Source organism: Colias eurytheme, chromosome 19 (assembly GCF_061535395.1).
Source record: "Colias eurytheme isolate Ceu_HAF_F1 chromosome 19, ilColEury1 Martin Lab GWU primary, whole genome shotgun sequence".
NCBI lineage: Eukaryota > Metazoa > Arthropoda > Insecta > Lepidoptera > Pieridae > Colias > Colias eurytheme.
This window is the reverse complement of record NC_142998.1, coordinates 2,439,004-2,464,000: the sequence shown is the minus strand read 5'-3', so window position 1 is coordinate 2,464,000 and position 24,997 is coordinate 2,439,004. Positions and strand designations below refer to the sequence as shown.

At 31.5% G+C, this 24,997-nt stretch overlaps 1 protein-coding gene across 1 annotated transcript; it reads left to right on the top strand.

The window, feature by feature from the left end:
- On the top strand, positions 1 to 24,858 carry LOC149900026 (organic cation transporter protein-like). The gene is made up of 6 exons (XM_090113022.1): positions 1 to 345; positions 7,354 to 7,564; positions 14,149 to 14,404; positions 22,893 to 23,525; positions 23,668 to 23,846; positions 24,013 to 24,858. Exons 1-6 carry the CDS (start codon positions 167 to 169, stop codon positions 24,190 to 24,192), a joined length of 1,638 nt encoding a protein of 545 aa, XP_089969148.1. The 5' UTR covers positions 1 to 166; the 3' UTR covers positions 24,193 to 24,858.
- Positions 24,859 to 24,997: the final 139 nt, after the last annotated feature.

Here is a 24,997-nt window from a genome sequence, read left to right as displayed (position 1 = left end):
AGCCCGGTGACCGACGCGACACCGTCGCGTTCGCCATTTTGTAAATTAAAAAAAAAATAACGTTCCAAATTTGAAGTGCTGTGATAGACGATTAATTTTTTAATCTCGTAGTTTGACATTCCTTCGTTCCCGCCAAATCAGTTTTATTTGAATTTATATTTTTTAAATGGCGAGCAAAATGGATATGGAAAAAAGTAAAGAAGTAACCGTGGACGATATTCTGCATATTCTTGGACCGTTCGGGAAGTTTAATATATTGAATACTGTATTGATTTTATTTCCCGTTTTATTGGCGGGAATGTATTCTTCAGTGTTTAATTTTGAAGCGATGGATCTTAAATACAGGTAAGATATTTTACTTTACCATAATAATATTATGTTCTAAAAAATTATTAATCTGAAACTTAGTGTTCAAGTAAATCTGATGAATGGTTAATATCGAATTTGATAAAGTAAAAGTTATAACTGTTTACAATCTTGAAGCGAACATCTAAAGTAAATAATGAATAGGACATTTTTTATCAGATTTTGTTTACTGTAAAAAGTAATTGTGTAAGTACTATTCTTATTCTATTTTTGTCGTTAGAAAAAAGATTTAAATTAAAGATTGTTCAGTCAAAACGATCAAAATAAGAACTTGTAAAAGTCTGGGTGTATAAAAACCTTTTGTTTATACAAAAACATTTGATTCACAAACTTTTAAAACCATTACTACTTATAGTTTCTAATCACAGCTATTTATACATAAATCATTTTCTGTGTCCCTTTTTTATTTTATTTATATTGATGATTTTATACTGCCTGAAAGATGAATATGCTAGGTATATAATATCGCATATATATGTACATAGCTTTCCTCGATAAATGGGCCATCTTACAAAAGTAAAAAAAATCTAGTAAGTACCTACATATAGATAATATTATGATAACAAACCAAACAAACAAACATTCAAATCCATCCCATAGAATGATCGTATTGATTTAATATTATATCCAAAATTATATCATAATAAAAAAGACGTTATTTTAAACTAGGTTTCCGCCCGCGGCTTCGCTCGCGCAGTCAAAGAAAAACCCGCATAGTTCCCGTTCCCGTGGGATTTCCGGGATTGCGTCATTTTCCCGGGATAAACAGTAGCCTATGTCCTTTCTCGGGTATCAAAATATCTCCATACCAAATTTCATGAAAATTGGTTCAGTAGTTTAGGCGTGATTGAGTAACAGACAGACAGACAGAGTTACTTTCGCATTTATAATATTAGTATGGATGTGTACAACAAGCTTTTCATCGTCATAATATAGGTACCTATCTGTAAAACAGAAAAAAAGCAATTTGTTGAAATAATGCATTTTCTTATATACCTACTTAGTGCTCATGGAAACAGTTTGTTATTATCTTTCGTATTAAACACTTTAATATCAAACACATTTATCATTCGAGGTAATTTAAAAGTGTATCGAATTCGTATATATAATCATCCAATTTCAATGTTCTATATATTCTGATGAAAAGTTTAAAACTGTTAATTTAAATAACGTTTTATCTATTTAATGTTTGTTTTTTAAATCTAAGGGCCAATTTAAGTACCAACATGACTAAAACCGAAAATATGTTATACTAGCTTACCGCCCGCGGCTTTGCCCGCTTTGTCTAAAACCTAATAAATTATATACTAAAACCTTCCTCTTGAATCACTCTATCTATTACAAAAAACCGCATCTAAATCCGTTGCGTAGTTTTAAAGATTTAAGCATACATAGGGACAGAGAAAGCGACTTTGTTTTATACTATGTAGTGATGGTATCTCCATGGTATCTCTGACTTTATCTACAAGTTGTGAATCTATCCCGAAATCATCAACTAAATTAATTGTACAAAAATAATCCTACTAATATTATAAATGCGAAAGTTTGTGAGGATGTGTGTGTGTTTGTTACTCTTTCACGCAAATAGTACTGAACCGATTACAATGAAATTAAGCCCACACATAGAGGGTAACTTGGATTAACACAGAGGATAGGTTTTATCCCGGATCCCACAGTAACGGGTCCCACGAACTATGAGGGTTTTTCTTTGAAAACGCGGGCGGAGCCGCGGGCGGAAAGCTAGTTTATAATATTAAATAAAAACTAATTCTATGAAAAGCAAATAAATATACATAGAGTCAATGCAGGAACTAGCCTCACAATAAAAACTAGGATATTCATTTAATATTTGACAGGTGTATAGTGCATTTAACACAAAATAATAATTAATTAGCTATAAATATAACGAACAATAAACAATTGTTTATATTGTGTAAAGTATTATGATATTTATAGACGTCTAATAAAATTATTATTAAAAGAACAATTAAATACCAGATAATATAATGTTCAATTCTTAAATATATTACACTCTACGACTCTGCTCTTTGCGTTTTTTTTTAAAAAAGCTCATATTTATTTCTGGCTCTTCAACTATTTTATTCCAAATTGAATTCAAATCGTTATTATGGTTTAGGCGTGACAGCGTCACAGACACACAGACTTTTTTATTTACACTATCTCTCGTTTGTATGTATTCGTAAACAATGGACTATTGTTAATTATTTAAAATAATAATTTAAAAAATATATTCATGAGTTTTCAATCTATAGTGGTTTAAAGTTAACTCAAAAATGGAGCATTTTTGTAAATTTTCTAAAAAATCTTAGAGAAAGTGTAAGAAATGTATATAGTATGCTATATATTCGTGATCTACTCAATAAGCTCTTTCATTTGATACCCCACACGGCATGTTTTGGAAATTTTTATTTTTTTCTTTGTATGCCATATTTAATTACCGGGGTGCGGGCAGGGGGACCACAAAACTGGTTGGCAACATCTGTCTATAGGATGTCTGGGATCTATACAATATATATCAGAAGTCAGATTTAGGTCCGCGATTTTTGCAAACGAAACTCCACTGAGAGTCCGGTCTATTCAGTGTTTCTTCATACTAATTTAATAATGCGTTAAATTTTTAATCCGCACCATTTCATTAATAATAATACTAGTCTATTATATTATTTAATACTCGCTGATTTCCGCGGCTTCACGCAATCAAAGGAAATTCTTATGAAATAAGATGTTTCACCGCGGTCAAAACTCTTGCCTCCTTAAATTCATAACATAAATCGTTGCGACGTGAAAGAAAGCCAAACAAACACTTTCGCGTTTAAATAATACATAAACTATAATAAGATATATATTGCTTCATAGATATATTTATTACAAACACATAAGGTAGAGAAACATAGGAGTCGATACTTCTAAGTTCTAGGTAAGTCTAAATTCCTAAATTCAAGTCCGACTTTCTCAATGGGTCTTTGTACTTTGTACTACATAATTCCTAAGTTGAGAGGCAGTCTCAATAAGCTTGCTCTCAAGTGCAGACTTAACTGACTGACGAAATATTACAGAACTAATAATTTTATAAGATGTATGTACCTATGTGTAAAAATCTATTCGGAGTAGAGCTAAATAGTTTATTTTGTTTAACACGATAATATAAGTCACTAGCGGTCCGCCCCGGCTTCGCCCGTGTTACATATTTCGCAATAAAAGGTATCCTATGTTCTTTCTCTGGGTTTAAATATTATCTGTGACAAATATCATCAAAATCGGTCCAGTAGTTTATGCGTGAAAACCATACACACATAATTCCAAACCTTTCCTCTTTATAATATTAGTATAGATTACACTTGTTTGATTGAACAATGTGTGTGTTGCTAAATCCATTTATCGAGGAAGTTTGTAGTTATTAATTTTTAACTGTTCTAAATTAATAAACGAACACAAAAAATCGACCTCCGCCTCAGTCATAATACAACGATCGCTCTATGTCGAAGAACGAAGTGATTACATAGTAAACAAATCAACAAATAAACAAATAAAACCAATAAACAAGTAAACAAATTTAAATATAACGATTTACATACTGACCCTATATTTCATATAGACATAAGACATTATTCATACCTTACTATAAGATATTTTTAACTTCCTGATGTGCCTTTACAGTAGTTTCTGCATTAATTATTTACTTTAGTATTGACATCAGTTCCTTCTTTATTTTCTTAGAGTAAATAAATATTTATCTTGTAAAATTCTATAAAATAAACACGTGTAAAATTAATATTCATTATTCAAAACCTAAAAAACATATTTAGAACTAATTTGACCTCTTTAGCGGCCACTCTTCCGACATAATACGTAATAAATAAATAAAAAATAAATAAATAAAAATCTTTATTTGAATTCATACATAAGTTTGACATACTGGATTGGGGTTCAGGCCCCCTTACTAGGTGTAACCTGTATTAAGGGGACCTGTTCCTTCCCTAATAGATAGAGTAATAATTACTAGCTTTCCGCCCGCGGCTTCGTCCGCATTATCAAAGAAAAACCCGCATAGTTCCCGTTCCCGTGGGATTATCCGGGGTAAAGCCTATCCTATGTGTTGATAAGTTACCCTCTATATGTGTGCTAAATTTCATTGTAATCGGTTTAGTAGTATTTGCGTGGAAGAGTAACAAACACACACATACATATGCTCACAAACTTTCGCATTTATAATATTAGTACGATTAGTAGGAATTAGTAGGATAGGATCTGTGGTACGCAAAAATTATTCGTTTGTTATTACTTATCCCTAATATTTAAGGACAATTATAACTATGAATGGTAACAATTTTGTTGCAATTAGTACCAATTAAAAAATATTTCAAATTGTCTGTCTTATCTGAATTGCCTGTTTCTCATTGCAAAAGCCCGTATAAATTTTGCTCCAAAATGTAGTAAGTATGTACATAATGGAATTGTAAATACAAAGTATTAACGCACTTTACCTTAGCCAAAATAGTATATTTACCACCGTTTGTTTCCTGTAGGTAATTCTATGTTCTTAAGGGGGCGCATAAAGCAAAATAACCAATCTTCTATTAGATGATACGTGTAATATGCAAGACCAAATCTAAAAAATAAAATATATATCAAACTAGATGATATGTTCAACGATTCTGTTTAATCAAAAACATAAAATATTAAAATTTACTCGATAAAAAAAAATCACCAAGTTAGCTCTAATTTTCACACTTTTACGTTTTCTACTTGACATGGTAATACTTATTATGATTTTTTTTTCATAAACAATTATATTAAAACATTTGCAACTTTTATCGTGACAAAATCAAACGTTTATCTCGAGAAAAAAAGAGCGCCAAAAGTGGTTTATCGCAGATAAAACCAAAACTAAAAGTAATTACACAAAATGCTCTGACAAATATCTTGCAAATGTTTTAATATAATTGTTTATGAAAAAAAAATCATAATAAGTATTACCATGTCAAGTAGAAAACGTAAAAGTGTGAAAATTAGAGCTAACTTGGTGATTTTTTTTTTATCGAGTAAATTTTAATATTTTATGTTTTTGATTAAACAGAATCGTTGAACATATCATCTAGTTTGATATATATTTTATTTTTTAGATTTGGTCTTGCATATTACACGTATCATCTAATAGAAGATTGGTTATTTTGCTTTATGCGCCCCCTTAAAGTATCTCTATTTCTTTTGAGTGCGCAATAGAGAATTAAATAAATAAATACATATATATGTTTCATAATCACAATTGTACCTGCATATATTTGTACCTGTATTGCTGAAAATAAATGGCGGTAAAAGAGTTTATATTCGACAAAATGAAACCCTGTTAAAAAGCTGTCATTTCTGAAGAATAATTCAAGGTTTAACCAGTTTTAACTCTTTCATGAAATAAATAACGAAATCTAATGACTATAAAGTTCAAACAACAAATTAAAATACATATATATTAAATAAACTCATTAATAGTTAAATTACAAAGCGTTAATGAGGCAATTAAATCAGAAAATTATTTAAATTAGATAATATGATAATCGTATGATATCAGAATCTGTTAAATTGATAAAACGCGTAGAAATGAGATGTATTTACGTAGCTACTATTTCGTAATAGTTAGTTTTTTTCGTAATAACTTAGTTGTAGGACCTGATTATACAATCAAATCTTACGTCGATGAAGTCGGTTAATATGTAATAAATTAATTCGGTTCGTCCTAGCCTGGCCTAGACGCCCTAGACTTCGGCCGCGCGTCTGGCCACTCAGACAGAGTTTTTTTCAGATACTTGCCCCCCCAAAATTAATACCTTAGAGAAAGGTCATTGGGAATCTCCGTTCTTGACAATAAACCGAAGAAAAGTATATGAAATTCCGATGTTTATTGATTTTATATAGGTAACTATGTGAACTTACTCTACTTAAATATATATTTTTTTCCTAGTAAAAATATATATTTAATCCTGCCATTATTTGTACTAAATAAACCTGCAACAACAAATATAAGACAATGGTAAGGGTAAATTAAAAAATCGAACTAGTCAAATTATTATTTCATGCTAGTTTTCATTAAGTAGGATAGTGTTACCTACCTAAAAAACAAACATTTTTAAATTATTTGTATTTTTAAGAATTTTGAAATTCGAGGTAATAACTATCTTACCGCCGCGGTTTCTTTCACGAGCTTTAAAAACCTCGCAACGAAATTAGCCTCCACCCTTATCGGAATGTCCATCTATCTATATCAAAATTTATCTAAATCCGTTAAGCGGTTCAAAGGCTTTGTTCACAAACGATATTCCGAGTAAAAGCTTTCAGATTTGATATTTAAAAATAAAAATAAAATATTTTCTGTGAGAGATTTCCATTTTACTAGGTCTCCATCAAAAACTTTTCTATAAAGAAATTTATCTTTTTTGTTAATGTTTTAAGTTTTAACTATTTTCTTATCAATTAATTACTTAATTACTTATCTATACAAATATTATAAAGAGGAAAGGTTTGATTTTTTGTTTGTTTGTTTGTTTGTATGAATTGAATAGGCTCCGAAACTACTTGGCAGATTTGAAAAATTCTTTCACTGTTGGAAAGCTACATCATTTCTGAGTGACATAGGCTAGGTTTTATCCCGGAAATCCCACGGGAACGGGAACTATGCGGGTTTTTTTTTGAAAACGCGGGCGAAGCCGCAGGCGGAAAGCTAGTTCAATCATATAATAACATTTATTATAAATAATGACTGAATAATTTATCAAATGAAAATAGAAATATTAAAAAACGGAATAAATATCGCACTTTTATCGCGCTTTTTTTTCACTGTATATTAATAAGTAATAACATTACATATTTTAAATCACATACGCAATCAAAACTATATACAAAATCAAGTCTAAATGAGTCTGTTACATACAAAAATACAGGTGAAGCTAATAAACATATTAAAAATTGTTCCAGATGTACAGTACCAGATTGCGAAGACCCGTCCATAGTGAACTACTCGATACCCCATACAAAAGATGGGGAACCTTCCAAGTGCCGAAGATACGCTCCCTTCACAAACATAAGTAGTACAAACGATACTTGTTCCCCACACTACTATGATACTTCTACTGAAATCGAGTGTGATTCTTACGTGTACTTTGAAGAACATTCTATTGTTAAGGAGGTGAGTTTCTTTTTAATTTTAATTAATTTTTTAGGAGGTACTTTAACATAAACATTATCACCTCTTGTTGATAATGTCCCTGATAGCCTATTTGGTACTTCATTAACAGATACCTAATTAATCTAAGCAGAACATATCAGAAAACTTGATTCTATAGATTGAATTGGAAAATCAAAAAATAATATTTTAGGTTATGATATTATGTACATAAACCCTTCTTAATTTGTTTGACCCATCTGTCAAATATATACCAAATATAATGTTTTTCTTATTTATATATAAAAATAGAAAACAACACTCTGTGGTTGTGTGCAACAACAATATATATAAAACTAGATATTACCAGTATAACAATAACATGCGCTTTTAGCACGTGAATCGAAAAATGCAATCGCATATTTACATAAACTAAGATCGTAGTTTTGTAAAACATCCACGTGCAATGATTAGAAAACATTGCATAATCTATGAAGTAAAATAATATTAATCTATTCTAAACATATAATAAAATAGTAGGAAAGTCAAAACTGTACAAAGAATATATTTTTAAATGAATAATTTGGAAAATCCAAAAGTGCACGCCTCATAATTATTTTTTAATAATTATTTATTTGTTTATTTAATAACAATTAAACCACATCGAATCAGACCCTGAAAAATGAAAGGGTTCTATTCCTGAGCATACTCAAGCGTAAGAGAAAAAAAAAGACTCGATTAGTAAAGTATTTCGGTCGCTATCGTGTTAACAAGAAAATCCTCCGCACATACAGACACACGGACGTCCAAGACAGAACTTTTTTAAGCTGTTTTTTAACTAGTTTAAATAACAAAAATGACATCAAAAATATCATGAATGTTAAAAATAGTGTTTTTTCTTAATATGTGTGTGTATGTATTATCTTACAAGTGCAATGTATGATACATAAAGACATTTTAAGTTTGAAAAATCAGATGTTTTGCGCGAAGTGACAGTAGTACCCACCTCAACGCTTCGCTTATGAGGCGTGCAATACTTGGGGCGTGATCTACACTAGATACTAAAGCCAAAAATATAATTTTAGAATGTTTAACTGTATGTATATCCGGGCTAAATTCAAAAACTACGGCATGGAAATCCATGCTATCTCTGTACCTAATTTGAGGTAAATACCTCAAATTAGGTACAGAGATAGCTTGAGACCTGAGGAAGGACATAGGATAGGTTCTATCCCGGTAGTCCCTCGGGAGCGGGAACTATGCGGGTTTTTCTTTGACTACGCGAGCGAAGCCGCTGGCACAAAGCTAGTAATATTATAATTGCACATTCCGCCAGCTGTCAAGTTCAGGCTTAGCAATTGATTTGATTCTCTTATCGACTGTAACCGTGCTATGCTCACTGATTATATCCATTCAGTTTTAGTTGGTTTTAGTGGAGATTCATTATGAATGTGGTTACGGTTAAATTTTAGAGGTGTGACTGAGAGATATCGAGAGCTTAAATAATATCCAAAATGCTTTGAATATAACAAAATAGGTATATATAAAGAAATTTACCGAAATGTAAACATTCTGAGAGCTTCATTTTAAGGTTTTAGATAATAAAAATATATTATAAACATATAAAGATTTTAAAGCATCTTCCCTTCATTTTCCATCTACATTGTGTCTTTTCTTGTTTTAACCTATTGAAACATGCCTTAAATCCTATCCCACTGATATCAATATACATTTAAATTAATTCTTCTCTTTCCATAAAAACTGATTCCTTTAACTTCGTGTCAAGTTCTACTAGCCTAATTTCCCTACGATGTCAAGGGCTTGCGTGCCTTTCTAAGAAGATCATTTTATTACCAATATTAATTTCTACCTTGAAATGTCTAAACAGTTTTAAGGAGCGACTTGTTTTCAATCATGCAATGAATTTTAATCCTGATTTAAATCACGATATTCCATCATTTAAATATTTATACTTTAGGTGTCTTTTAATCAGTTCAATGGTAAATAATTAATTTTCTTTCCCATTATTTAGGTATTCGAGATTGCATTAAGAAAATAAACAGATAAATATTGCTCAATAGGTGATATTTTATAATTATTTCTATAGATATTATGCCATTTCATGCCATATTGCATCAGGCAAAGGAAGACACTACACAGACTATTCATTATATTTATGAAAATTGTTCTCTAAGGGCTGATTTTTCAATCCTTGGTTAAAACTTATTCGTCGAATAACGTATGACACTACCATTTTAAAAATGCATTCTAATTGCCCGTATTTGAAAGTTTATAGGTAAAATTTTAACCTTATCGTGTAATACTTTATTGGACGGGTAAGTTTTAACCATAGAGATCTAGAGAGATGCCAATCGCTTGCGCTGAGTACGAAACCGTGTCTCATAAAAAATTTACGCACACAACTGCAGTAAACAAAATCAAAACAATACTTCGCGTTGTGTGCGTGTCATCACACAAAAATTAAAAAGAAAGCGACTATTCGTTCGCACACTAGATTGTAAGTGACGTACGTATACAGCACCGCTACTGCTTGTTCTTTTTTTGGGCATATTGCTGCGACACCGGCCCCGCCCCCTAACCATATCTCCCTTTAGTTTCTGTGATCTGTGGTTTTAACCAAGGATTGAAAAATCGGCCCCTAATTTATAATATTTATTAATCAAACATAATATAAGTAATTATAAGTAATTCTAATAAGTACGTAGCTATTTAAACTGTATTTCTGTACTGTATAAAATTCATTTAATTATTTTTATACTACAATATTCCACTTAAAAATAAGTGTCATTACTTCAATACCTACGTATTAATAAAATAAATTATAAACAGCAATTGCTAAAGTAATCAATCATCAACTATACTTGTCTTGTTACAATATGTATGTTTGACTTCTAAGAAGATGGGGGAATGCAAAACGGATTTAGCATTATTCGAGTACAAAGGAATTATCCATGAATTATCAGATGATGGACCGTGATATCTTAGGATCGGTCGTTGACTTAAGGCCAGTTGGGTACGAGGTTTAATCCGATGGTTATATTTTTAGTTTAGTTTAAAGATCGAATTATTTATTATTAGTATCGATTTACTACTTACCTTGTGTTTATTATAGATCTTAGAATTGTTTTTTTTTCACCCTTTTACGTAAAACAGGTATCACTGTAAAACCGCGTTTATTGCCGCTCTAGTAGAGATGGACACGGTATTTATGTTTCAAAATTCGTACTCCTTTCAAACGATAAGACATAATAAATATTGTTAAAGGACTTAAAATATGTTTTGTAGTACAACGGTTTATACCTGAAATTACCATAAAATAAGCTGTAGCTGTAGTGATTTTTCAAAAAGATATGAAAAGAAAAGTGTTGCAAATACTTAATCCTATAAGAATCGATATAAGTAATTCACACGTATTTACTTGCTCTATACATTATTGATAATAGATATTATATAGACATAACTTTATAGAACATGATGGCTGAATGATATATTGTATGAATCACAGGTATGAATAGGTACTACCTGCGTCACCGTTCGTCCGTGTTTGCTCAAAACTTTTAATTTATTACTGTACTTGCTCCGTGCAATTATCAGGAAACAGAGAGGAAGTCTTACTTATCGTTTATTCCTACACGTATATTAAAAATGTAATCTTCTTTTTATGTGAAGTAACTTTTATTTAATTTAGATATTATTATACCTTTGCCCTCTCTTACCTGCTCACTTTTGGCGATTCTAACGGTAAAATTCATCAAAATCGGTTACACTGTTTCAATATGACAACGAAACATCCATACACATTGTCACATAAAATATAGTGTACGTCTCCTAGACGAATAAAGATGATAATATTTTCCTCTACAAAATAATTTCAACTTTAAATTCATTGCTATTATTGCAATTTATGATTACAGCATACACTCGCGAATAAAGCAAAATAATATCATTTTGTAATTTGCTTTATAAACACAGTGATTTGTCAAAGTTACGCGACATCCTATTAAATAATAATCATATATAATTGCGATGATACAATAGTGTGAACTGTAGTTTAAATTCATGTTTATGTTAGCTTAATTGTTGGATTATAATCTACTGCATATATGTGGATTTACTGTAATAACTATTTTTAATTCAGTTAATTCACTGATATTACACGGTTTTGTAAAATTGAGCTTACATACTTATGTTATTAAGTGCAATAGAGTTTAGTGTGGAGACATTGTTTTTACACGTTTTTCCTACGTCTATTTGATATGTAGGTATAGTTATTAGTTGTTAACGTAAAAACTAAATTAAAATAGGTTGAATTAAAAAACAAACTTAAACACGATTTCGCAACCAACTTATCGTATTTTTACTTATAAATTTTGACAATATTCTTCGAACAAATTGGCAGAAAACCAATAAACATTTATTTTCTGCTGCTTTCAAAGAAAAGCCCGCATAGTTCCAGTTCCCGTGCGATTTCCGGAATAGAACCTATCCTATGTGTTAATCCAAGTTACTCTCTATATGTGTGCTAAATTTCATTGTAATCGGTTCAGTAGTGTTTGCGTGAAAGAGTAACAAACATACATACATCCATCCTTACGAACTTTCGCATTTATAATATTAGTAGGATAGGATAGGATAGGATCTACATTCTACACAAGCTGAGTTACGGATTCACTCATCAAATATAATTTATATCCCTCTTGAACATACTCATAATTTAATAACAATAGTTTATTGAACTAAACTATAATAACCTTAAACCTATTACGAAAAACCCACAATAAAACATTAAATATCCACGTTCAATGTGTGCTTGTTCTTATAATCGTTCATGGTGACATTTATTCCCACATAATATCTATAAATATTCAGTACAATGGTACTTTACGATAGCGGAACCAATCAATGTCATATAACTGTATAGTACAGGATGTTGAATAGTATCTCTAAATACGTGTAAACAAGGAATCGAGATGTAGGTAATATTAATTAGGCATGCCCTTGTTCAAGAGTTCAAAATATTATTGAAAATATGTACTAAATTAGGCCATAATATGATTCTGTAAAGTTAATAAATAAAAAAAAGACGTGTGGCACTCGGGGACTGCCACGGTAAAGCTATTGCATAGCATGCCTTCAAGCCACACCTCCGTGTCCGTCGGAGTGGGGAGCGTGAGATTTTTTCGTTACGGAATTTCTGGATTCGGTCCCCGCGCTCAAGGCCCGCGATAGAAGCTATGCAATAGCTTAATTATTTTAGTACATCTTTCAATGCAAATATGTATAGCTATTAGCTAATCGTTATGTTACATGTATAATGTCAATGCTCGTTTTTTACATTTAACTTCATTGGTAACACCAGTTGTTTTAAAACGTATCAATCATAACAATCGTTTTAAAGAATGAAAAAAAAATATCGAATTAAGTTCAAAAAATATAGTTAGTTAGTAGCATTTACCAACATTATAAAAAAAACTTTGTTTAATTGAAATTGATTTGAAATGACTCACGTTGAGTATGCTAAAGCTACCAATAAAAATGAATGAATAATAAAAAATGAAAATTAAATGCACGCGTAGAGGTTTAGTATTCACTTATCAGCAGCGTAAAATTAAAATTTATCGGTTGTTAGTTACGAAAACAAATCTACTGATTCTCTTATCGAACAGCTTAAATACTTAATTAACTTACTTTCTTACATTCCAAATATTCTTTATTTACATACTAGCTGTGCCCTGCGGTTTTACCCACATTGCTCCGCTCCTGTTTGTCTTAGCTATAGCGTGATGATATATGCCTTCCTCGATAAATGGGCTATAAAAATGGAATAAATGTTGCTAATTTTGTTCGCGGAAGAATGGAATGTAGAATAAATTTGTAGTACTAATTATATGGTTTTAGTGCACTTAAACTAATACTATAATTCCAAATGTTTGTGTAGAGCTGAATCCCCTAAATTTCTGTTTGAAGTTGGTTTTGATGCTCTTTGATGCAGACTCTACTAAACTTTTGTATGAATTATATAAAGCGGAACGCCTGAAATATCACATTATGGAAATTTAAATTCAAATTCAAAATATGGGCTACTTTTCACTAGTGTACATGGCCAAACGCAAATGTATAGGCACTCGACTACTATAATAACATAGTACTATAAAAAGCTTATTGCCACAGTTATTGCTCTTACAAGAATAAATTCATATTGTCTATATTTTCTCTATTTATATCTCTCCTATTTTTTTCTCACTCACAGCCAATATACAGTTTGACTATGTTCAAATTAATATATCTAATAATCTCATAAGTTCATGCATTATTGTATATACAAACAAATATACTGTTTTCTTATTTATTTTTGTATCATGGCGGCAAACGACGATCATTTGTTGGGCCAACACTCGATTGTGAAGAGGGCCCATAATGTTCTGTGTTTTGTCATTATATTATTAATATATTTTGTTATGTTTACAAATATGTAAATGTTTGTCTATGTCTATATATCATCACCAAACCATAATATGTAGAATAAGTACATAATAACTATAATTATAAACATACCATACAATAAATTTTAAAACTTACCCTTCCAGTTCGACCTTGGCTGCCAAGACTGGAAGCGCTCCCTAGTAGGAACAGTCCACAACGCGGGTTTCTTCATATCCATACCACTGACCGGTCTGATATCCGACAAGTTCGGTCGACGCCTCGCGGTCGTGTTCGCGAGCGTCGCGAACGGCGTGTTCGGCGTCATACGCGCGTTTTCCTTGAACTATGAGATGTTTATTGTGCTCGAGTTTCTGGAGCCGGCGCTGGGTGGCGGGGTGTATACCGCTTGTTTTGTTCTTGGTGAGTACATACTAATTTTAAGCTTTAAATTTCAAACTCAAACTCAAACATTCATTTATTCATTTAGACTTCTTCCAGAAGCACTTTCGAAACGTCATTACATATTTTTAACATTTACCACCGATTCGGAAAGCAGTAGGTATCTACGGAGAAGAACCGGCAAGAAAATCCATAGTTGCTCTTTTAAATCATGTCAGTTTTAGGTACATTACATTTTACAATTGATTGGTTACCATATAATTGATGTTTTGTTTAACTGAGAATTACACTTGGAGAGTTACGATACACTTATTATCTTTTAATGTACCTATTGGTAACTAATTAATGTTTTGTTTAGTGTAGATTGTAACGAATTTAGGCATTTATGAACTGAAATAAAGTCTCTGTGACGTTTTGCCTTTATTTTCCTTTTCAAGTCAGAGGTGTACAAACTTTACTAATTCTAGATCAGAAAGTTGCTTACGAGCTTTTTAAATCAAGCAGGAATTATTTGTAATGTGACATTATTGAAAACGTACTTGTGATTCGTGAGGCATGGGATAGCTTTTTATTAAAAAATGCTTTCGACTTTAAGCTAAACTATAGACTAAAGAGCTTTCTCACACAAATAGAAACTGCAAATATTATAATTCATTAGCCTTACCTTCAATCTTCATAAGACTCTTAAAAGCTCTATACAAATCAAGATATCTCTAATCCTTTTTTGCTTATCACTCAATCGCAAGATTTTTAAACGGTGTTTTAATAGCACCAGCCGTGCGTAACAAAAACGTATAGAATAAGTAACAAATAAATCTAAAATGATTTCCTATATGACATAGGAACTCGCACAAATTATAGGAAATATATTAAGGTCACAATAAAGTGGTATTTCCTATTATTTGTGAATTGTATAGAACGTACGGGATAATCTGTGACCTAGATACGCTGTTATATTTTAAATTAAACTTTGCAATTTATTTTACAAATAAGTGTGCCCCGCGATTTCACACGGGAAAAAACATTGGCAAAAAATTTCCCCAAAAAGTAGCGTGTTTGACCTTTCTAGTCCAAAGGTTTTTCATTCCAAATTCCAAACTGTGAAAGCGTTACAGATACACAGACAGACAGTTAGAATTATACTTTCAAGTTTCAACGTCCATTTATAGATGTCACGGCTAAAGGTAGGTGAGAACATAAACTTAAGATTAGCCGGCTAAACTTAGGTTTATTTTCGACGAGGTGTTAATGTTAGTTTGTTCTATCTTTAGCCGGCTAAACTTAAGTGTAACCGCAGGCCCGTGGCTAAAAATGTCGGGGTGGGTAGATTTGGTTAGCGCCGGGCCGGTGGAGGGCTTGAGGGGCCCGCACAGTGCCAGAAAACACTCGCCCTGTTCCTTACATGTATTATAGTAACCAAATCTACCCACCCCGACTCAGGGCAGAAAGCTGGTGGCTAGGTTAGGTTAGGTTAGAACTCTTAAGACCCGCACGAGCCGAGCGAGCGCAGCGAGCGTGCTGCGGCAGCAGCCGGCGAAGTGCCAGAAAACACTCGCCCTGTTCCTTACATGTATTATAGTAACCAAATCTACCCACCCCGACATTTTTAGCCACGGGTCTGCGGTTACACTTAAGTTTAGCCGGCTAAAGATAGAACAAACTAACATTAACACCTCGTCGAAAATAAACCTAAGTTTAGCCGGCTAATCTTAAGTTTATGTTCTCACCTACCTTTAGCCGTAACATAGATAACTGTTAGATACAATGATTAACTGCCATAATTAATACGCCACACAATTACAGACCTTTGAAAAATTGGTAATTTCTGTCATTGTAAAAGGTTGTGTTATGTGTAGGTATGGTCCCGTGTTTATGTTATTTGATTTTCGTCGGAATTGAAATCTGAGCACTAAGTTCTTCACTAATTGCTGTACTGAGGAAAATGTCATTATACCTACTCGTATTTATAACATAACCTCAATGATTTATGATGATCTCCTCATACAAATATATGCTTGCGCAAGATCACATTTATCCTTACGAATAACTAACAATAAATCAATTTTAATTGATTTTTAACGACAGTTTTTTACTTCACTTGAATTGCCTTTTTTGTTTAAAAATTAGTACATTTTAATTGCCTGTTTCATAATTAGAAATTTCGAAACGACTTGTTTTTAAATTGGTGTTTAAGTTTTTTCTTGTTCAAAGTAAGTACGAAACTTGATAAGAGTTTTTTGTAAGAGAAGTCATATAAATAAGGGCCGATTTCGTGTCGTATTGGTATGTATCTTTTATTTAAATTACTGAACCGATTTTGATAAAATTTGAACTGCGGTAAAAGTTGAACCAAAAGTAGAACAATGAGATAAACGCATACATTTGCCGTGACGTTAATTAAGTACTTACATAATGTAATATACCTAATGTAAAGATATTTAAGTCAGTTCTAGTACTTACCAAATCAATAAAAAACAACCACGTAACTCAGCTTTTCAAAATTTAGCTCATTTTCATTTCTATACATACAAAGCTTGAGTTAACCAACCAATATTTACAATACAAAATAAAAATCTATTAATAGAGATAAATACGTAATTATGCTTGTTAAAATCAACATTTGTAATTATAAATTACATGAATATGTAATTATACACATGTTTAAAATACATGAATTTCATTATTTATCGTAGTTACCTATAATTATTAATACATATTAATTTTAAATATTTCAGAGTGATAATGAATGATAATAAGATAGCAGTTGTTTCTGACATCATTCGGGAAATACTCAGATAAAATTATTAAGGACCCATGATATGATTATGATCTATCAAAAAAAGATCCAAATATTGTCACAGAAAAACTAGTCAATTCTTATATATTTATAAATTGAATGTCATAAAACTAAAAATATCAAATTCATAGTCAATTCTAATAGATACTACATATAAAACCGAGGCGAAAATTAGAAAAATCTGGTTGAAAATTTACAAAATCAGTTGAGAAGCTTGTAAGTTTCTCTATCACAAACATAAAAAAGATAATCTTTATTTTATTAGTGCAGAATTGATGTCTGTAGATGTAGAGTAATTTTTAATTATATATTTTATAGTAAATTTTAGGGATGTAACGATACATGATTTTGCCGATACGATACCGATACCGATATTTGTAGTAATGTATCGGCGATACCGATACCGATACCGATATCGATGGCTTGGTAGAAAAATAAATAGTGAATTATGCATAAAAAGTTACCAACATTTAACAGAGACAACTGTTAATCGTATTCTTTTAAATAAAAATGCCAAATCAAAAAACAACAAAACCATTTATTTTAGTATTATTATTTTACAAAGTCAGTTAAACTTTAAGTAATACACATACAATCAGTACCTAATAAAAGTTTACTATTCTGCCGTCCTTTAACTAGAAAGCCGTTAAGCCCACGAAATGAGTTTCGAGTAAATGGCAAAAAACACGGAAATCGTTATTTCTTAAAAATTATGACACTTACAATAATTATTGTGAGATACATCGATCGACATTTAATTATATATAAATATTAGTTTTTACCCAGAAACTGTTATAATTTATTTTTAAATTCACTTTTTCTCGTTTAGTTCAGCATAATAATCTGAAAATTTTAACTATTTACTGGACAAGACGGCCGTTTACATACCATAGCGACTTTTTAGCTAAGTAATTTAGTATTTTTATTTTCATTTTGTGATTTTTTTTATTTAGTAATAAAATGCTTATAAATTTATAAGCAATAGAAAAAATTCGATCACGAGGCGGGACTCGAACCCGCATCCTTCGCGCCATTCCGGGGCGGATGCCTCACCAACTCAGCCACTCGTGACCCGCCCGAGTGATCGAATTTATTCTATTCTTTCAGTTTTATGTGTCTGAAGGGACACACCGCGCAATAAAATGCTTACCTAAAACGTCGTTAAGCTACTATAACTACTTTTAAGCTATGACTTTCGTTTTAATTTAAATTTCAAAAACTTTATAATCAGCGTTTAAGGGTTTTTGGATGCTTTTGTACTATGATTCTATATAGTTGTACTAAATTTTAATCTTACTAATGTTAAAAATTTGCTGCTGTCTGAGGCTTTGCTCTCGGGAATTACATCCTCTAGGTCAACCATCAACCAATGGAAAGGAAAAGGATCAAAAGCTTTTAGGTTTAAGTATTAAGGATTTAAACACTATCTAAATTAATGGTTTTAGCGTCTTATTGTGAGTAACAAGTATTTTAAACTCTTTTACTAAATGACTCTTTTAAGTTTTCGATAAAATTAACCTTTATTTCTCGTCATGTTCACGTTTATTTCATTACAGTGGCTCATTAAGGGGTTAAGATTGAGATAAATCTTCTCGCTTTTCTTTTTTGGAACCGTATATTCATTTAGAATTGCAATTTTAACGTTATTTTATAAATATTCTTCTGCGAGTCACGGATATGTGAGTACATATAGAACCACAAACATATAAACATAAATCGTTTCCTGAAAAAAAAATTAAGAAAATTAAGGTTTTTGAAAAAATAAAACCCTGGTTTCAATAGGGCTTCAAGCTCTTACATGTGGGATGCTCTTAATAAATAATGTAGAACCGCTTATCAAATGATTAGAAGACTCTTTCATCCACATTCAGAAAATATAATATACCAGAATATGTGGAAAATAGCAGGAGGTAGAAAACTTTTTATTTGCTACTATGTAAAAAATACAAATCTTAATAATCTAATACATATAAAGATAAGAAAAAATAGCAATAGTTGCAAAATGGACTCCCCGTCAGCGGGTCAAAGGTAGTGTACTCCTAACAATTTTTGTATCACCATCTCTAGTACATTGCTTGACAGTCGATTACTAATTCCACCCAAGGGGTAAATTACATAATTAATAAATAGTTTTAAAAATTAAATAGTACAGACTGTCTTTCTTCTCTTTCTCGGTTACAGAGACAAATCAGAGTCTAAACAGAGAAGTACGATTGAAAGTTCGCACTGTCGTAACCATTACCTACCAAATTTTCGTAACTTTGACTTGTTATATTTTCCGTAATTTAGCTGCTAGATTGTTTAAAACTTAGTAAACCTGATCAGAAACAATACGTCTTGTAAAAGAAAATCAAAAACAATCGGTACTCTGCTTGGGAGCGACATTATTTCATCATCACTCTCATCCCCAAAACTGATGCATCACCAGAATCGGATAACTGCCTTTTAGCTTAAAAATGAGGGTTAGCTGCTTTGTAGCTAAGCAAAAAAGTGTTAGAAGAAAATTGACCATTTGAGGGTTAACGGCTTTTAGTTAAAGGACGGCAGTATTGGTAGAGTTTTTTCAGAAAACAAAGTGCGCACGCGCGGGCGGCCTCCCGCATCGTTCATTGGGCGCGGATTTTTGAATTATTTGATATCAAAAAAATTGGATGTTTGTAAAGTAGGTTTACGATCGAGATGTTTACGTGATAACATAATGCAGTGGCAGCGCTCGAGATGAAACGGGAGATCGGTCCGTCTCTCTCTCGTTATACCTGCGATCGCGCTCGTGAGGTTTTGGTGTGACACAAGTTTATGAACATGTCACCCGACTAAAACGATTTTAAAAACGTTATCACGTTAAAAATTAAAAAAATTCAAAATTATTTATTTCTTTCCTTTACATAAACAAATTTGTGATTGGAACACTCCTAGTAAGCAAATAAAATGCTTGTGTCAGGAGGTTCCGCTCTTCCTTAACACTATTACAGAAACAGAAATAAAACAATATGAATAAATACAATGCAAAAACATAAAAGAAAAGAAATAATTTAATAAAAAAATATCGGTATCGGTTGATTTATTATCGGCGATACCGATATATCGGCTTGCCGATATATCGGCCGATATATCGGTATCTGTATCGGTATCGTTACATCCCTAGTAAATTTGTATTTTATTATCTCCTCTAAATTCTAAATTCATCTCGAAAATGATCAGTTAGATCAGTAGATTTTCTATAGCGACGATAACTTTTCCATAAACACCCATTACATAAATTAATTAGCATTTAAATAGCATTTCATTATTCCAATACTTTATACAATAGGAGTATTTCACTGTCAATGACGCGAACACCAACCTTCGAAATAAATTAACTTGAGAGTATTAAACAAAAAACAATCCCCCGATAATATAGGGCTATTTAAAATTTATACACTTTCTCGTAAAAAACAACATAGCAAAAACATTTTCCCAGCTAGATACAGTTGGTAAAAACAATTAAATTAAACGGTGTCCGACAGTTTAGTCCGCGCTTCACTGGTCCTTATAAAAAATAGACCAAGTTTAACAGAGCATTTTCGATCTAATATTTTTGTACGGTACTTTCATTTATTAGCCGACTATGGTAAGAGAAATGTTTAGAGGGAAATCCAATGTTTACATCTTATAAAACGCTTATATTGGCTTCGCCTGTATGCTTGTAAGTTTGTATGTTCCGACTCCACTTTAATCGGACAGACTTAATTGGAACTTTGTAAACTTATCAAGGATCGGTGACAATACAATAATTCCATGAGTTTATCATATTATTAAAGCGTGTTTTTTTAAACTATTGCATAGCTTCTATCGCGGGCCTTGAGCGCGGGGTTCGAATCGAGAAATTCCGTAACGAAAAAACCTCACGCTCCTCACTCCGACGGGCTCGGATAAACAAATATCATTGCCAGAAACAAATACCATGATGAATTTTAAACACGTACAAAATATACACATCGTTAATTAACTAAAATTATTTTAATTACAAATGATGTACGTCATAGCTTTAATACAGCCTGTATGTAGAGTAAATAATTAATTATTAAATTCGTATTTAGCTTTCTATATTAAACTTTTTTGAATATGAATTATATTTACAAGTCGAGGTATTTTTACATGAATTTCGTTATTCCACCATAACCTCTAAATTACTGAACAATTTTGACTGAAGTTTTTATTTGCTGTAGAAAACTATCAATTCAACTTGGTGAAACTTCATTAATTGAATATTTTATCATCGGAATTCTTGTAATATAAACTCGTTAACTACACTATGGAGATACTAAATTTATTTATATTATTAATATTGGTCATTTATTGCAATGCATTTGATTATAATCCTGAGCTAACTTTGTCACCAACTTAATTATTCTATCCAAAACACATAGTAAATAGGTTACTATTTACTAAGATATAAGGACATAGTAAATAGGATACTATTTACTAAGATATTTACTAAGATATAAGATATATATATATGTTAATATAACATGTACAAAGACTATGTGAGTAATAATATTAGAAATCTTGTAGTAGTTACTTCAAGTTAATAAGCAAGGCAATGCTATAAATAGAAACAATATATTGTGTTGTTTTAAAGCTATTAGAGCTTTTAACACCAAGTCGGTTAATTGACTGATAGTAATTCCTGTCGTATATCTAAATCCTCCTTGATACCTACAGTGGTAAACACTAAACACGTGTGATTCAAAAAGTCCCGGGCTTTGATATTCGCTGAAGGCAATCGAAAAACTACTTCTCGAAAAATTCTTAGTCACATTATTGAACAAAAGAGGTGTAGGATGTAGGTATTTTAGAAAGCACTCTTATTTCCGGATATGTAAATACATAAAAAATGGTTATCAGTTACCATTCCATTGCAGAAATCTTAAGACTACCTATGTAGCAGAGAACTACCAATTCTATAGGATAACAATGATCAAAATCTCAATTAGTTCCGATATCGGCAGGATATCCATTGTGATGAATTTGCAAATCATATAATGACGACACCCTGGTCACCCACCGCCGATTTAACCTCGTGTTTTATGCATCAACAATCATTTGTAACTAATTATACTTTTTCTAACTCTTCCGGAGTTAATTCCCGTTTCCATGACATGTTCATGGTCTAATTTGAGAGGACGAATAGCTACAAATTCTATTTTGTTTACCGTCCTTGTATTTGTATTTTGTGAAAGATCAATCGAGTTTGTTTATCAAGTCTGAAAGCCGATATTCTCGGTATTAGGTTTTATTAATAGAACACAATGGAAATGTAGGTATTACAGGATATTTTTAGATGAATAGAGTGAACGTGATCTTTTACGTCATTAGGATATATTTTGATATTAACAAAACATCGCAATTATATTATGTGAAACAATATATAGTGTTTCAGCCTTCAGGATTCAGGATATCACTGTTAAATAAATAAATGTATACGCTTTACCTAAATAAGACTTGAATATCCCATGTTTCACGATCATAACATTAAATTAAATAATTAAATGTATCGAATAGCTTTTATAAGTATGAAGTTACAAATAGATATTTTAGCGTTTACATCAAAACCATATCTTGTTTAGGTACTATTATAATAACCTGAACAGATATATTTGAAGTTCATCAATTTCTCATGTATTTTGTATGTACAATATTTAAAAATTAATCATATATTTTCCTTTTCAGCCATGGAGCTAGTTGGTCCCAAAGGAAGGGTATTTGTCAGTCTACTCTTCAACACAATGTTCATATTAGGAGGCGTCTCAGTAACCATGCTTTCCTGGTGGCTGCAGAACTGGCGATACCTCCTCCTCATAATCTATACTCCAGCTATCATAACATTCTTCTACATTTGGGTCCTCACAGAAAGCTTTCGTTGGTTCTTTAGCAAAGGGAAATTCGATGAAGGCATAAACGTACTAAAAAGTAGCGAGAAATTCAACAACGTATCCGTCCCAAAGGACCATTACGATCAAGTGGAAAAACATGCAGTCAAGCAAAGAGACGCAAGGAAATTTGAGTCTTTAGAAAGCAACCAGTCCAGTGTGAGACAAATATTCATGTCTGGTTTAATATGGAAGAGGTTGTTCATTTGTTCCTTTTTATGGACGTCGTCTACTCTCGTCTATTACGGTCTTTCGATCAATGCTATAGAACTGTCCGGGAATAGATATTTGAATTATATAGTGGTGCTTCTAATAGAAGCGCCTGCTAATGTGTGCAAGCTGATATGTTTGGATCGCTTCGGGAGGAAACGGGTGATCGCTACTGCGTTTGTGTTGACTGGAGTTATACTTATTACGCATCAATTTGTGCCAGGTAATTGTTATTTTTTATGTTAACTTAGTGCATTCATGAAAAATGTGTACCTATTGCCTTATTTTATTTAATATCAAGCACGGTCACCGCAACCTGTCCGTTTTTTTATCATTTTATTAATTTTAATTTTAATTAATTTCAGGCGGCAACTGGGCCACAACCTTCTACCTCGGCGGCAAGTTCTTTATAACGCTCGCGTATAATTCGCTATACATTTTCGCGGCTGAAGTTTTTCCAACCAACTATAGAACTACCCTCCTTGCTATTTGTTCAACTATTGGTAGAATCGGGTCTGCCATTGCTCCGCAGACGCCGTTGTTGGTGAGTTTTTATTCCATTTGTTTATTTATTTTTATTGAAGACCACATTAAAGCTTATCATAGTTCTGTGAACTGAATTTTTTCAAAAATAAATTTAGTTGAAATTTTTTGTATTGCTAATTATGCACCGGTATTACTATAACATTTAATTTTTATTTATTTTTCAGTCGAAATACTACGTGTACCTTCCAACATTACTATTTGGCGTAATGTCCGCCATCTCAGGTTTAATAGTAATGACTCTACCAGAGACAAACAACCAAAAACTACCAGATTCATTAAAAGACGCGCAAGCACAGGACAAAAAGAAAGAAGATAAAAGCACAGACAACAAAACTAGACTGTGAATATTGAATAGTGATGGACTGTGATTATATCGATAAGTTTAAATATCGATTTATAAATGTGAAACGATGTGTTATGTGTAAAATGTGGTAACTTTACTAAATAAGTTTTTGGTGTTATCAAAAACATAAAATGGAAGAAATAATGTTGTGCTATAAAAAGTTAATTTGAAAACAAAAAGCGTATACATTGTAATTACTATTTCATACGACTTTCTAGATACAATCAAGAAAACTTGTAATTAAGTCTAACTAAAATTACTCGTTTGTACTTTAAACAATACTAGGTGAAAAATATCAATTTTACAATTAGATGGTAGTAGCTATATTAGCAATTAAGTTTAGCTCATAGACTTATTAAGTTGTGGCCATTGATATTTATTTTTTCAGTATTTAAAACAGTCTACATAATAAATTAGTCTATCAGATTATTTGAAAATTGTGGCCAATCATAGAAAACACAGTTATTAAATTATTTCTCGTGGAAACATACAATGGTTGCCAGGAATTGAACCTGCTCTTGGTTCTAGGAGGTCCTTACAGTCATTGTATCTCACTGTATTCGGGTCTAAATTAATGAGAAGTGAAACTTAAAAATAAACACAAGTAGTAATCTGAAAAAAAATTGTGAATCAAATTTTTGTATATACATATATGTAGTTAATTTTAAAGGCGGTTAATTGAATTTAATATGTACCTATAAAATTGTAAAGTTCATTCCTAAAGTAAGTCTTTTGAAAATCAAAATATACTTTAATACGTGTATACATAGTAGGTATATAAATATTTATTATAGAAACAATTTTAT

Bases quoted from the DNA above. Each gene is read 5' to 3' on its own strand.
- LOC149900026 (XM_090113022.1), top strand. From the start codon at position 167: ATGGCGAGCAAAATGGATATGGAAAAAAGTAAAGAAGTAACCGTGGAC. The intron at 346-7,353 runs GTAAGATATTTT...AAATTGTTCCAG, and splicing joins GCGATGGATCTTAAATACAG to ATGTACAGTACCAGATTGCG. The intron at 23,847-24,012 runs GTGAGTTTTTAT...TTTATTTTTCAG, and splicing joins CTCCGCAGACGCCGTTGTTG to TCGAAATACTACGTGTACCT.